Below are 15,618 nucleotides of genomic sequence, written 5' to 3'. Positions count from 1 at the left end.
CATATCTAAAAATCCATATTTCACATAAGCTTTATCTATGGCCGAAGGTAAACAGTCTCTCCACGTTTATATATCTCATTGTCAGATCTTCTCAGGCACTTGTGAAGCTTCCACTAAGCTTCCGTTATTCGCGAACTGGACTCGTGAAATTGACGTTCCACGTGGAACTTATGATATGCGCATAACATCGGCGTCCGATGTTGCCGTCGTGGCGTGGAATGGAGGAATAGAACGTGGAACGAAGTGGCGTGAGTTGGCTTGGCGTGCAACGGTCGGTTTCGTTTCGCTAGGCTTAACATGCACGATTCACACGTGCGCGCTTGTGTGCTGCGCGGGATTCACTGCGAAGAAGTAGCGCGACTCCTTTAATCCCAGTGTCTTTACAGCTGACCGACCGAGTAGCGCAGTCTTTTGTATTTACAGGCACACGTGTACGCCTTATGCGCCCGCGCATGCGCACTCTGGCGTCTCCATTTTTCGCCTTTTTTTCAAATACATTTCTCACACGCACGACTGTAACGCCGTTCAAGAGTAATGCAATTAGTTTCTCTTCATTCGCGCTTCGCAATTTTCTAAATCTCATCGCATGTATTCATAACCATTCCGAGATACGGCTGATAACGGCATTGCTGATTAGTCGAGAATTCGAAAAGGATATATCAAGTGATTGAAACAATTTAGTATTTCTTCTGTGTGTAACGCATTTCAATAACCACACTATAGCATGGACATTGCAATTCTCCAGGAACGACAGATCAGCATCTTTCGCTTGCACTTACGAAAGTGCATAGGTAGCAATGGGTTTGTATCGTCTTGAATAATTTTCACAATATGGGGATTGCGTAATATCTACGTACAGGCGAACTTTATGAGCACGTGTTCTTTGAAATGTCTGTAAGTTTGATGCTTTTTTTGCATAGGATTTATTATTAAATTGCTTAATGTTTTTCTGAAACAGAATTAACTTAATGCAAAAGTAGTTAAAGTCCGGGAATTATCGGACTAAACATTTTCCATCGCGCCTCGTAAGATGTTCGCATGCGCCGAGTTCCGTGTTCGTTAAACGAATTGGAATAGTCATTTTGTTGTAACGTTCGTAAATACGATTTGTTAGTTTCTTAAAAGTCCGTAGGTCTGCAAATTAGAGTTTACCCGTATAGAGGGTTATTCATAAATAATGGACTGCCTGAAGTTACCATTTGGTTTCTGTGATAGAGCCACCGATTCGTGATTCACTATGGCTATACTGATGTTGCTGCGTTTCCCGTGAATAACCCTGTACACATATCTCGTAACTAACTTCGCTGCGAGTTGCGTGCAACTGCTGTCCATGGACTGATGTACAGTCCTTATTTTGATGTATGCATTGTTAAACGTTTGTGAAAAATCCCGTAGCTGGATAAAAATATTCTTGTCGGTCAGTTTGGTTGGGTTTTCGCGTAGCTATACTAAGCTCGTGCCGCACTACTAGAACTCGGTGTCATTCAATAGTTAATGCCCTGTCTATTATACTTTATGCCTGGCGTTTCTTTGCCGTCGTGTCACTATAGCTGCTTACTGGACATTATGTATTGCGAACTAGGGAGTGCCTATTATTTATGTCTTTTTGTACTCATCGTCTTCTGATCTATCGTGATTCCAATACGCCTGACTCTTTTCTATGCTTTCTAATTTCTATACACATTTGTTTTATCGAATTATTCCAATTCCCTAGACTCTTTCCCTGGTGTTGCTAGAAATCGGGCTATTGCCACCGTTCCGTGAGCTGTCCAGAGTTTTGAAAATATATATAATCTTGATGCAGAACCGACTTTACGTTTCATGACTGAATAAAATCCTAGGGAAACTGATAAGGCTTGGACAAATGCGCGCTGTTATCTGTACTCTGTGTATTCGTACATTTTAATACTACTAAATTGGCGTATGCGTCATTCAGACGTGACTAAACGGAACTTCCCACTATGTTGAGCATACAGAGTACACGGAATATATAGCCGTGCGTAGAGTAGAGCAGAGAGCAGACGGGAGTACTCAAGAATCAGCAGTTTACGAATAAATTTCGAAATGTCGTCGCGATGCTTTGCGTCACTGTTCTACAAGCTAGTAATAAATATCGGTATCGCTGTTTGAACGATTCTCAGACTTTTAAGTATAAATTGTAGCGACTGGTCTTCTTGAAGAAAATTTTGTCAACCCGAATACTATACCGAAGATGCCCGGACGTTCTCTTGGTCGATTGCTCTAATCTGAATCGAGCCTGAATTCTGGGAATTTCTCTGATAAAGTTACCAGTCTCCCTCGTATTAGGTCTTGGAATGTAATACAAAAATCCCTGAAGGGTTTCCTTCGACCTTCCAGTCGTTTCCATGAGAATAATAATAATAATAATAGCACGGCTTCCTCCGTTAATTATTTTCTTTATTTTTGGTTCTTGCTGTTTTTCTCTTCTATTCTCTCTCGTAGTACCGTCGAACGCGAGAATCTCCAAAGGCTGCCGGACGTATGGACGATCCGCGGCATAATGCCAATTTGATGACTGCTAGTCGTTGCCTTTAGCGTCACCTTAGAGCACTATAACCATACTGATGCTGGCTATAGCTACTCTTGGCTAGGGGTGGGAGGCAATCGACGAAAGGGTTGATTCACAGAGCTCCCGTCATTCCGTTATCCGCGGTCGGCACGCGAAGGTCCGTTCTTTCGAATACTTCTACCTATCTAGACGGCATGGAGTAGAACACACGTGCGCTCTCTGTTGCTTATCCGTGCTAATTGAGGTTTTTATATCGTTTTCTTGATACATTTAATTAAAAAATTGCTATCTCTAAGAATCACCTGACCACGATTTTACTTAATTTAAATTTTGACATATCTGTTCTTGTTGTTTCTCTGAAAACTTTTTAGTCCTCTTTCAAAAATCGAATTCGGCTGACTAGCGCCTAATATCTACTCATGCCGATTTGATAAGTAGACCTGAATTCGTTAGTGCTCTCTATCGTGGTTTTTTCTTGTGCCTTTTATTAAGGGTGTCTTTTTAACCGTTAATATCTTAGGAAAGGAGTTAAAAGTGCGAATGACTTGTGAGCAGTGCGAAAAGTGGGTCTATACAATTAAGTGTCTATAATGGTGGTGGTAATGCTGTCGGAATACAAGCAGCCTGAGCTAGGTGGGTTTTTTTTTTTTTTTCTTCATTTTCATATAGGATACAGATGCATCACTAATGAAAAACATAAGCGTACATTTCCCATTATCATTTCGATAAATTCAACTGCCCTGTAGCTGTGTCGCACATGGTGCATAATAATCAGGCGAGCAATATCGTGTTAAAATGTTCCATTCGTGTGAAATTCATTGGCAAACTTCTCGAGAAACGAATCGCAAGTTTTCGGAGAAGAGCAGAAGGCAGGCACGACAAGAACCGGTTTCAGACATCAGCGATTCTTTGGTATTTTCGTCCTGGCGACTCCTGTCTATTTCGACAGCAACATTCGCCAGCGCACTGAAAAAGGATCATCCGCTTCCGCACTCGAAGATTTTGAGTTACTCTCGTTTGAGCAGGTGCGAAGCACAATAGAGACTGAAAATTTGCATGTATTTGATTAAACCTATGTCTTATACCGGTACGCCGAAGTAACGCGCACCTCGAGTATTCACGCGTCGCAGACCATAAGTTTCTCGCATGTGTAAAACAGGCATGTTTTCTTTTAAAAGCATTTATTACAGCAGCATTACGCGCGGCATTGCGTATTGCGTCAACTGCCGTAATTTCAGCGACAGCAGGGCACGCTTTCGATAGTGAGAAAATGAGACCATGCCCTAGGTCAATATACCCCCCACCGCATTATACGCACGTATGACAAGTACGAGGCTGAAATGGCTCGTTGAATGGGAACGCACATTGATCCCAATGCATTCGAAGCACATTGTTTATCCTTCTCTGTAAGGAATGAGTGCATTGTGTCTCGCATTGCCGCCATTCTTATTCCTTTAGTCTTTTATATTCTCGTCAACTGGAAAATTCGAAGCACCTTTTTTTTCCCTTTCTTCTCACTTTCTCTCACACACCCAATAACACACTGTACACAGCTTCAGACGATCTCCCACGGTTTTTCATGTTACATGGCCACTTGTTGATTCCTCTTCTGATAATTTGAAGAATCGCTGTGGAACAATGGACGGTAAATGCGCTGTTGTATATTTTATATTTATTTATCGCTCTTGTACAACGGCTATCATTATATTGACAATTACATAGTATTCTCTTGGTAAATATATTTAATATTGCAGTCCTATGTAGGACTGAACATTAAAGAGCAATCGATTGATCGAATGATCGATCATGAACCAGGCGCAACGAGAGTCATTGGATTAATTGGACATTCCATGTCTGGATCATTAATGGCGTTAATTGCTCTCGTTTCGCGTTCGCAATAGATCCTTATGAGAAATGGCGGAGAATGTCTGCGACACGATCGATCATATGTAAACCCACACGTACTTTGGTACGTACAGTCCGGTAGAAAATAATAGTCGTGTAGCAACTGTGTTGCCAGGAGCCAGATTGAATTACATAAAAGAAACGAGAGCGCACGGACCTCTTGTGCCATTTTTACGCAAACGTCTAGACGACTCTATTACTACAAAATTCATCGGAGGATGACGGGGTGGCGTGATTTGTCGAAATTTTTTTCGTTAAAATAATGGATTGCCTTTTCCTTTTATTCAAAGTAAAATATCAAAGTCTGGAAATAGTGAAGCGAACAGAAGGGATACTTTTAGACCGCTAATAGTCCACTCCGCGCGTAGTAGTCGCACCCCGGGAAGATTACTGAGAAATGGCAAATGAGTAGAAATATGTGGGAGGGCACTTTGCTTTTTTTTTTCTGCGAGTTCCTCCCGTAGATTCGCAATCAAGTTCTCAGCGGGTGGGACAAACTCGACGGCGACGAACGTCAAGTCGATGGTAAAGTTTCCTTGGTTCGGTGAAAAAATCGAAATCACTAATTCCACGGTGACGGTTTGCGCGACTAAATCTTCGTTACCGACGGCTCGAGTTTTTAGAAAAATTCCTTACTAGTTGATCTGGACTCGTGGAAAGCCTTTTCTTTTCGCTTATAAGTCTCCAAGTGGCAATACGCTTGAAAAAATATATATATATATATATATCTGTGTACGTCGTATTCAAATATCACATTTCTCACTCGAAAAATAAATACTGCATTCGCATTCGACACTCCTCAAGGACACAGAGTGTGTGTACAATGTATGTACGCGTCGGACAAAAAGCATTCACGACTCGGGAAAATGGCAGAAGGGGCAATCGTGCGTATCCGTTCTTCTAGTGTCTGCGACGCTCGGCTGTTCGTGACGGTGGAAATGGAATTTGGTGAGACAAAAATAGACGTACTGGTAGTGGTGGTCGGGAATGGGCGAACCTTGCCCCTCCCCCCCCCAAGTACCGAGGGAGTTATGCGCTCTTTAGAAATATTTTGAATATTTAAAAAAGTCTCGAAACTCGAAAATTAGCACTATTAGCTATTACTACGTTCGGGATATTCTATAAATATCGAGCGGCCGTAATATTCTGATATCTTAAACAAATTTGGTTTAATCAAACTATGTTTAATTCCACGTTTCGAACGGACTTTATAGCCTCTCGACACTTAAAAATGTAGATAGTAAAGTCATCTAATCTTGAATCGATAATAATTGCGTGCGAAAAGCCTTATGACCTTGTTAAGGAGGTATGAAGCGCAATCTGGTGAAAAGGAAATAAAATGATTGGTTAACACGCGTAGCTCCACAAACAACATACATTAGTAGGAATTAAATGGATTTCATTAATTGAATGGTGCTGAATGGATATTTTTTTTTATTCTGCAGCCCCAAAATTACCTTTCTTGTTGTCTTGTTGTCTCGTAGACGGCTGCGATACTAAAGGGTCTAGATAATAAAATTGAAAACACGTGCATAATCGTAGCAATGCACTTTGTAGAATGTCCTATCGTGTACCAAGTCATTATAATTATGTTCCTTGATACAGTAAGCGCCTTCGAGCGTATCACGACGAGCCGCTAATTTTCTAAATTACGCCCCGAGTAAGTGGCTCATTATTATTTTAATTACTTCACTCCGTGCGCCGTATTCGTTTAGATTAATCAATGCAGTTCGGGCACAGGCCCGTTGGTCGGTATAGGAAACCCTTTAGAATTAGAGCAAAATTGCACCATAAATTTTGGATTAATTCAAACTTCACGGTCGAATGAAAAATCTGATTTCTCAGGTAATTCGATATCCCTCTTTTTATCGGTTGTATTAACCTGTTTTTATTTTAACATTAGGAATTAATAACATCGGTTGGAAGAATCGGACAAGTGAATAATCGTAACGGGATACCAAGGCTTATAGAAAATTTACGAAAATAACTTTGGCAAATACTTAAAATGACGAATAGGAGTATAAGAATAGTATTTGTATGCGAAATCCGTAGATATTTCTTGCGTCGCAAAAAGTATGAGATTATCGTTTGAAAATACCGAACGGACTGGACCGTCCGCGTAACAATTGATAAAGGACGTAACGCGTAACGCCAGTCATTCGTTTCTTGTTAAAATGTTGGATAGGAGTTTACTCCCTTCTTCTGCGACTACGGTTACTTCTTAGCTCTCTTTACGCAACCGACCATAATGGGTGACCTCGCCCACGTCCATTGCACCATTGCTTAAAGCCTGTACGCTTCTTCTATCTCCTATGGAAAAGTCAGCGTCCCTTGTAACGCGTGCTGGACCACATCAATCTGGGAAGACGTGTCCCGTGCTCGCCGAATGCAGGCGTCCACTTAATGTGTCAGTTTGCTTGGCCAGACGTGACTCGTCTCCGCGTCTTTTACAATGAGACTACGTCACTCGACGTTCCATATTCGTGACTCTTCTCTATATATAAATACACTCAAGGATCGACAAGTTCATTGACAACGGAAGTGTGCACTTCCTATCTCAAGATTTTTGTTAAACCATTGTATGCAGGAGATTTTCAGGTACGTCTTATACGCCACACAGTCCCCCCATTTGCATTTGCATTTGCTGGGAATGACGGGTAGCGGCGAGAATGCTGCCAAGATATTTACTCATGGGTGGAGTCGAAACTTTTGACTCGTTGCTTTGGCTGAATGAAAAAATAACAGACACGTCATCTCGTCCTACGATGAAAGAGCTGCAAGATGCATTATACTCACGTAACTGCATCCATATGATTATCCTGCGACTTCCTCTGGAGGAGGATTTGCTCTTTTTTAATCTACAGTGTAGACCGGGTGACGAATAGCGAGAGATAAAAGTGCACGCGTAACATTTGCACATTGTGCAAAAAAAATTAATATCGAGCAAGCCATATACAGTTGATCATTAAAATTGACCCGAATCGATTTCATCGGTTAATTATTTCGAAAGATTTAATGAAATAATGTAATCGCTACGAATTCGGTGTTGGGATGATTCTGGGTGGTTCTGGGCTCGTGCTGATACATTAATTTCGACGTAGAAGAGATTTTCTTAAGGATGCCAAGGACGATCGTGGAAAAGAAATCTTATTCTAAAGACATTATACGAATAAGAAGAATGATTAGGGATATGCAAAGTTTCTTTTGCTCATGGTATAGATATGTATGTACACCGAGCAGGCCTATAAGCCTATAAGCTATCACGTGGTGTGGGAACTTGAATTTATCGATGATAATTTTATTTCGCGTACGGCACTATATGTAGACTTTTTTTGAGTTATAAACAGTCGAACGATAATCCTATATATTTACATGTAAAAATAGCCGTGCATTTTCTGCCTCCTACCTGACTTTATCACTCGACATAAGATGAAAAAATTTTCTAGTTATCAGAAATCTTCATTAAACTTTATACCGTAAATCATCCAATCTGTGGTTGTTTATACCATTTTATTACAATACAATATATGGAACAGATTATGGCTGCAAGAGATGTGATACTAGCGAAGTGTAAATTATTCAAAATAGATCACTCTTTCGTTTAGAGTAACCGGACGATGAATAATCCTACGAAAAAGTAAGCGGTAGACTCGACGAAATAATTGTTAGTTAAGTAAGACGTGATCGAAGCGTCGTAACAGCATGAGCTCCATTAGCATTAAAAAGGTGCCGCGCCAGTTGTACCAATTTCACTATGCTAAACAGCTATATAGACAGACTCGTCAGATTTGGGCGGCGTCCCTGTTGCGTCAAACGAGAGGAACCTAACACGTGGAAATTCCCAATTCATGTTCAACTATTGCATTATCAATTATGGGCGTGGTCATTTTATACTCGGTGTCTTTCGGTACTTTGTCTTCACTCTTTTCACGCTGCTTATATTTGTGCAATCGAGCAGCTCTTGGTCCGAACTTTTCTACAGTGTACTGTTTCGACTGGACTGTTTCGACTGTCTTTACGATTGTGTCTTTATGAGCGTAGAAAATGTCGTGTCTAAATAAACATTGGGGCTACTTTCACGTCAGACGAAGGTCGCGCTTTTAACATTTGCCTATGTAAAGTATTCGATGATCGCGAGAGAGTCGCTGTTTCTGGAATCCGGCTGGACCGGGTATGCCAATTGGTGAGTGATGATTTGACCATCCTCCGCCGAGACCTTATTTACTTTATCCTCGACCTTTTCACAGGTTTCACGTGCATCGCGATACTCGAGAATCCGATCGTCGTAACTGAGACCCAACCGAATTGTGCACATTTAGATTTTTATCGCATCCTAATGCTCCGTCACAACAAGCCAATGGTGAAGGTTGTCATGTCGCATTACGCTGCTGAATTGTGCAATACGGCGAGTCGAATCAACCGGCCAATCTCTGCTTCTCCTTTGCTAGGACGTTCGCTGCCCGGCAAGGTCCGAGGTCAAGGTTGATTATAGTCAGCCTTTCTTAGCACGAGGTCTCTGCCCTCGGATGAGACAAAATGAATTATCTTGCAGTGTTCTTTATCTTTTCTCTCTTCTCTTTCTTCCTTGTCTTATTGTCAATAGTGTGCTTTGCCCATTCTTTTCTATATACTCGCCTGTACCTTTAACGTTTATAGGGAGCTTCAACGTAAATCTTAATGCTATTTTTGCGCGTCACGATGACCGAGAGCCAGTCGCGGAAGTCATCGACCGAAATGTTCATCCGCATCGGTAGCTTGTATCATTCAACTATTATTTAAACGAGAACACGCCAGAAATACATTTATCTTCACGATCGGTTCTACAGCTTCGCGTTAATGTACTTTCGAAGAAATTCTTTAATTTCGAGAATTTCGTATCCTTCGATAAGACCCGTTACTTCCGCCCATTATCACTTGTACTCGTATCAATGGACATTTTTCATAACAGATAAGAAAACAATATCGATTCCATCCCAAAAGAGAACCTTGACGCTCTTCCTCAGTTATTTTCGTCTTTCGTCAGATCTCTCACAATTTATCGATAAACGCGACCCAGCATGAGGACGTCTATGTAAGTTGCGAATATTTACGTAATTCGCATTACGTCTTCTTACGTGTATTATAAACCCGCCCCCTCTGCCATCCATACAATTGGACACCTCTAATACTTGGTTATTAGTTTACGCAATGTCTCGGTAACCCATTGTCTCGGTACTTTTGTCTTCGCACTCCTCTCCCGGTAATAATCCACCACGCCCTCTGATGCCGAGTCCTGTCGTGACTCTGTCGAAAGTATTGTTGTCGACCGAGTCTCGTCCTTAAGGTAATTTACGCGGGTATCGAAATTCTTCTCAAGTTCCTCGATATCCCAACCCGTCACATAAACTCCACCCTTGAATGTCAACCCTGGCTAGAGGACCTCTCGTACTGTCGCCAGACTGGAGGATACTGCCTGGGGAATTACCGGGGAGAAAAGCTAATTTAGAAAGAAAGGATGTTTAGACAAGCTTCAAGACACAAACAGGAATCGATGGGTCGTTTCCAAGTAGCGTAATATATACGAGCGACTAACAACCCCTGGGACGACTACCGCTTGCTTGTAATAACTTTTTTTTTTTTTTTTTTCTATGAGCTATCGATACTTTTGCGAATACGAAATACGAAAATGACTGATAGTCTCTTCCGTGACTGCACTCTTGCCGTCTAGTGAAACTCAATTGGAGTTTCTCGGAGACGCGATTTAATTTCTTTCAAGACAATTTGTTTCTGCAAGTAACTGCAAAACGTGGTACGTGTCGGTGAATAATTGCATCGGGAGAGGTTAGTCGTTTATTGAAAAGACGTTAAGCTGCCGTGACCCAGGCACCGCCGGAATGCAGTCGATTGCGTAAGATCATTTTCCTCGCCCGAACTACAAACAGCTGTCTCCTATATACCCGGTGGTTGTTTATTAACTGCATCTTTTATCGCAACTGCATATTACAACTTTGTGCTTTGCCGTTGGTTTAGCTATTATTCTATCTATAATTTTTCTTCATTTCACATTACTGCACTGAGCTGAGATTGAAACTAGTTGCGTATTGCGGAGATTAGCTTACACTTGATCGTAATAACTTAACACGTTGACTACGGTATCATAAACAATGAATGTAGTGCAATTGACTTTTTTCTTTCTTTCGTTACACTCGTTCAGTCGGTTGTAATCCCTTTCTTTATTCCTCGAAGAATGGGACCCTTTGAACGCCTACCATGCCCAATCTAATTTTATTCGGGCTCTTTTCGTCCCGATCGTAAATTACCAAGTCCCATCCCACTGGCAATTAGTGCCCAACTTCCTCTGGCTGCATAATGACAAAATCATTTCAAGATACAAGCTTCACGGAAGTTGTTGGCTATTTTTAATGTGTACTCGGTGACTTTTCATTGCTATACATACATATACTGTAGATCACTGAGGCTTTGGTACAGTATCGTTTGAAAATTTTTAAGGCTTCTAAAGTATTATTCTCATGGAAAAGCTTTCACGGTCCTTTAAGCCGAATTTCAACATTTCCGTAATTCTTCTTTTTCTTTCTTTCGATCTGATTTATATCCCTTAAGGGCTAAGCCCTCTCGCATATTGGTAAAAAGGAAACAAAAAAATATTAAAACTGCCGCAAGGAATGAAATCGACTTTCAGAAAACTAAATTTGAGCAATTCGCATGAAATAAAGAAAATAATAATTGTGAAATTACTTGTATTGAGATTCGAAAATGTGCTTTTTTTTTCTTTAGGATAAAGCTACAAATATCTTCCATGACCAACTACGCTTTTCTTACTTCACTGTAAACAATTGTACAACTATCGTTTCTTTATATTAGAAGCACATTATTTCTTTGCTAATTTAGCTTTCTTAATAACAGGTTTAATGCCTTGTTTTAATATTTTCTTTTTTTTTTTCATTTTTACCCTCACGTAAGGGGACTTGGCTGACCGAGTCTCCTTAAGGGGAACAAGTTCCTGGTATTAAATCTTGTTAGTGCAGCTGCAAAATCGCTAATTCTACCAACCTAAAGGATATTTTCAATTGGTGAATAAATTTGCAAGCAAGTCTCATTTTGCTTTGGTCAGGTGTTCACCAAGAAAGACATTGATAATGGGTGGCTGCTTATTTTCTTGCAGCTACCAACGGTCACGATAAGAGCTTACTCATATTGAAACATTTGACGGTTGGCTGTGGTATCTTACACACCTGGCATTTTAGCACGCTAAAAGTAAATGCCGTTAGGATCTCATTCGCAATTTCAACGTTTACCAACTAATTTGAAAGTCAATGTGTCCGAGGGTCGCGACGACATTGGGCCGGAGGTGGGGAGGAAGGACAAATTTTACTCTGATGAAAAGAAATTTCCGGCGTACAAATTTCCGGGAATTTCATTCGGGCCTGATTTCTAATAAGTACCATTGATAATTGCTCTGAACAAGAATAACTACTGATGGAATTATTTTGCAATTCAACCGAGAGCTTAATAAACGCCTCAGTACTCTTTCAGCACTATTGCACGTACCTAAGCTATTAAATTCGCTGGAATTCTTTCGATCTTACTTTCTGACGCCCCAGGCAGTAAGTCTTAAAGATACTCGTAACCAACAATTAGACCGTTTAATGATACACGCTGGTCGCAGCGGTCTATGGGCCTTGCGTGTTTTGCATCAATTCGCAAAACTGCTCCGTGACGTACTTTCGCATCGGGAAGGTCGCCGGCGGATTTTAAAGGTTGCAAAATACATGATAACACCGAAAAGCACAGGATTGTAACGTCAGATGTCTATAGGCTAGAAAGGTAGAAATGGGCGATTGCGATGAAAAATTCAAAAGTTCTAGGATAATTGACTGGAAGAATCATTTGGCATAAGGGGGTCAAGCCTTAAGGTTCTATTTGAGTGCAGTAATGGGAATGGGAGTAAAGGGTCTGTGAGGCCGAAGCCAGGACAGAGTTGATTGGATGAAAGGACTTCCAAAGGACGTGGGTACGTTGCCCTTGACTTGACTTGCTTCTGGTTGGACCACTGTCTTCGTCCTACCTTCGAGTCACTTTATCCCTTGTACATTGCATCTCTGGATCCTACAGGCAGTGCCGAAATACACAGCGTGTCTTCATCGGATTGGTTTGCTTTTATTTTCCTTTTTTTTAAAAAAATTTAATCCCAGGAATCCTATAGCTATCGAGAGACACTAGGATACTGATCAATGTATCTGGAAGCCATTTCTAGAGCCACGCAACCAGGCAGTGTGTCCACGTCTAGAGCTATTAACTTTGAGCATTTAAATATCAGATACATTCGCCATTCGCGTCTGCACGCACTGCGGATGGTATTAGTACTTTCTAGATGCTCCTTTATTCAATAAGGATTCCTGCCTAGCAACTACCTATGCAGTATATGCCATTCGTATAGTCATTGGGTATTTCTAGTTATTTCTTACGCAATGCTAAAGCCTTCCTCAGACATGTTGTATTTACATTGACTATCGGAATTTCATTGTTCGCACTTTTTATAACGGCTATTATAATTCATGACAATCATACGAATAATTGTAGCCGAAATGGTGTCGAAGGTCAAGGGGTTGAAAGGGTCGGATATGTCTCAAGGTTAATAGTGTATTTAAACTGAGAGCAGCACCATCTTTTGGTATCCCATGTTAACCAAACTCCACGAACCTCACCCAGAACTCACCCCTAGTCTGCCGACTATCGACCACGGTCGCCATTTGTAGGCGTCGCGACGTATCGCGTCGCAGCTGGTTCACTGCGCCCTCTTCTAACCTAGCAACTTGCCACAAGCACCGTTCGCCACCGAGCACTTCCACCATTAGCTTTTACTTCCTTTCGCTTTCTCCTACCGGTCCCGGCACTTTGTGCCTTCTCGTTCTTTCTCCTTCCTTTGGCTCTTCAGTCGTACAATTATTCTCTTCGCTTCTCTTCATCGATTTTCAAAGTTAATTTTTCTCGAACTTGTCAAAGTTTCACGTGCAGTCGGACTACAGCTCTAGGTAGCTCCTTCTCGCTGACTACGTGACCTCGTGACCTCGTGCTAGGTTCAGCAGGGAGCGAGTAGCGAGAGGGATGTGGTGTTGCAAAAGGTTAGATTCTTCGGATTGGCCCATCACCAGCGTCGTTCGAGGTAACGTTTCTAAATGCGAACTTTTTTTAAATGCGAAAAGCACCGCTGACGGCTAAGTTTCGTGCTTTAGTGCTTCGGCTAAACGCTACAAGGCTAAGTCACGCTGGGACGCTGCAGCCTCGACTTCTTAACATTGAGAATCCTTTGCTTTTGTAAATTTCATGGAAAAAGAAGCTTCGTTCACCTTTAATAATTCTCCCTTCGCTTATTACTCAGTCTTCGCTACTTCTGTTGCTGATTGTTCACTTGCATTGATCATTTTATGCACCCTTTTCACACGCTCGTTATGACTCGGGTAGATGTTTGAAATTATCCCATAAAATATTCTTATTCCGCGGGACTCGTATCTGTAAAGTTTTAAATACTTTCGTATTTTTAAGACTTACTCGATTTTCATAATCTTCACTCGAATCTTCCTTCTTACGTAATACCATGTCGAGAGATACTTCTCCTTTTTAGATTATTCAAGTAATCCTCTAGGCACTAAGCCAAATCTGCTAGACCGCATTCTACGCTGGTCGAAGCCCTATCCAAGGAACGTTATAAATCGGTAGTCTAATCGCTTGCTTATTGCGAATCGCTTATTCGATTTAATGGCACTTGTGACGTAAGAGACCTAAAGGAGTGTCGGCCACGTGTTAAAGCATTCATTGATTTTCTCACGGCAGTTCTGTAGATAACGTCGATTTCTACCCTTTAACGGTACCAGAACTTTCTGACTTCAATTTTTTTTACCAAAACTCATAATACTGTCGAATACGTAATAATTTGTATTATTAGTAAACTTTCCATATTATATTTCTGTGCTGACAAGAGCCCGTAAAAAAGATTTTAAAAAGTGTCACACAATCGATGTAAGAGTACCTGTACGAAAGTATATCCCTCTAAAGGGAACCTTCGTTCAGTTCGGAAGCAAAGCGGCCCGATTCCAGTTTACAATGTGGAACGATTAGGTAGGAATCTGGTCTGCGCGTTAACCTTGCTTGTGCCAAAGTTGCCGACCGCGTCGACAGGAAGATCTCCAAAAGCGCCGTACGAAACTAACCAAGAAACGGCGGTACGTAAAACGTGTCCAGAATATTGCCCAAGACTTGCAGAGAGAACCGTCCAGAATTCTCCTGAAAATGGCCAGTCAAAGACTCAGGGCTCCACGTATAGCCTTTCGTTATCCTTACGATTTACCGAAAAACGAGAGAGAATACAGAAAGTGACATAAAGTCAGAAAACTACAACGAGACAGGAAATACGTTAAGTGACTTGTACGCGTGTCTGTATCTTTTAAAACTGCTCTTTGGTTTAGTTTACTTTGTTTCTTTCGAATGACGTAAGGTTATCGCAATTTAAAAAAAAAAAGTAGCAAATCGATCGCGTTTGCCACGAGAATAAGACTGTCGGTTAATCCTAAGAAAGTTCTCGAACAAGAGAACGAGATAGATGCTCGATAGATTCGGCGAATATAATGAGCGATAGTGAAGAGAAGAGAGAAAGAGATAGGACGAATCGTGTCGTTGAAAGCCCAGGGACCGGATTCAACCCTCAGAGACATCTGGGACAGGTTTCTCGTGGGAGAAAGTGCTGAATCGACCGCACGCGCTGACCCATGGCACAAGGAAATTCCAGCTTAAGGTTCGATCGGCTCTATTGGAATTCCATTCGACTGTGTCTCCCATGTTCAGTAGCCACATTCAAAAATTATTATATTCCATTAGAAACGCGATCCACCCCGATCTTTAATCTTGAAGCATGGATCGTCGGATCGTTAATCGTAAAGTTCTCCTCTACCGAAGGAGCCTGAGATCCAATCCGCGTCAATCGCAAGAGGCTTAGGGGGCTGCTCGTTACCACGGCTATTATACTTTATGGATAATTGGATGAAGTGGCTCCTCCCGGTTGACAGGATTGCTGAACCGACAGCGTATCGAACCAGGTGTCGTTAACGTCCTCCGGAATCTTCCTTCTTCTTCCTTCTCTTATTTTTCTCTCCTCCTCCTCTTATTCTCAAGGTCGTTTGTCTACCTTT

General features: G+C 41.5%; 1 protein-coding gene across 11 annotated transcripts in view; it reads left to right on the top strand.

The window, feature by feature from the left end:
* The window catches only part of LOC107275200 (MAP7 domain-containing protein 1), a 119,830-nt gene that overhangs the window by 3,991 nt on the left and 100,221 nt on the right, over positions 1-15,618 (top strand). For 2 of the 11 annotated variants that reach the window (XM_025080103.1, XM_025080099.1), the window contains exon 1: positions 3,040-3,163. The exons of 5 other annotated variants lie outside the window; for them this stretch is intronic. In XM_025080103.1, the coding sequence (XP_024935871.1) occupies positions 3,121-3,163 (43 nt within the window). In that variant the 5' untranslated portion in view covers positions 3,040-3,120. Of the gene's footprint in view, positions 1-3,038; positions 3,164-13,525; positions 13,599-15,618 lie in introns of those variants that run through there. 4 more of the 11 variants (XM_025080097.1, XM_015755078.2, XM_015755080.2 and 1 more) reach the window with 3 other exon arrangements.

This window comes from Cephus cinctus, unplaced genomic scaffold, assembly GCF_000341935.2.
Source record: "Cephus cinctus unplaced genomic scaffold, Ccin1 Ccin1_scaffold0126, whole genome shotgun sequence".
In the NCBI taxonomy this organism is placed as follows: Eukaryota; Metazoa; Arthropoda; class Insecta; order Hymenoptera; family Cephidae; genus Cephus; species Cephus cinctus.
The sequence above is the reverse complement of the archived record's forward strand: the minus strand, read 5'-3'. Positions and strand labels throughout refer to the sequence as shown.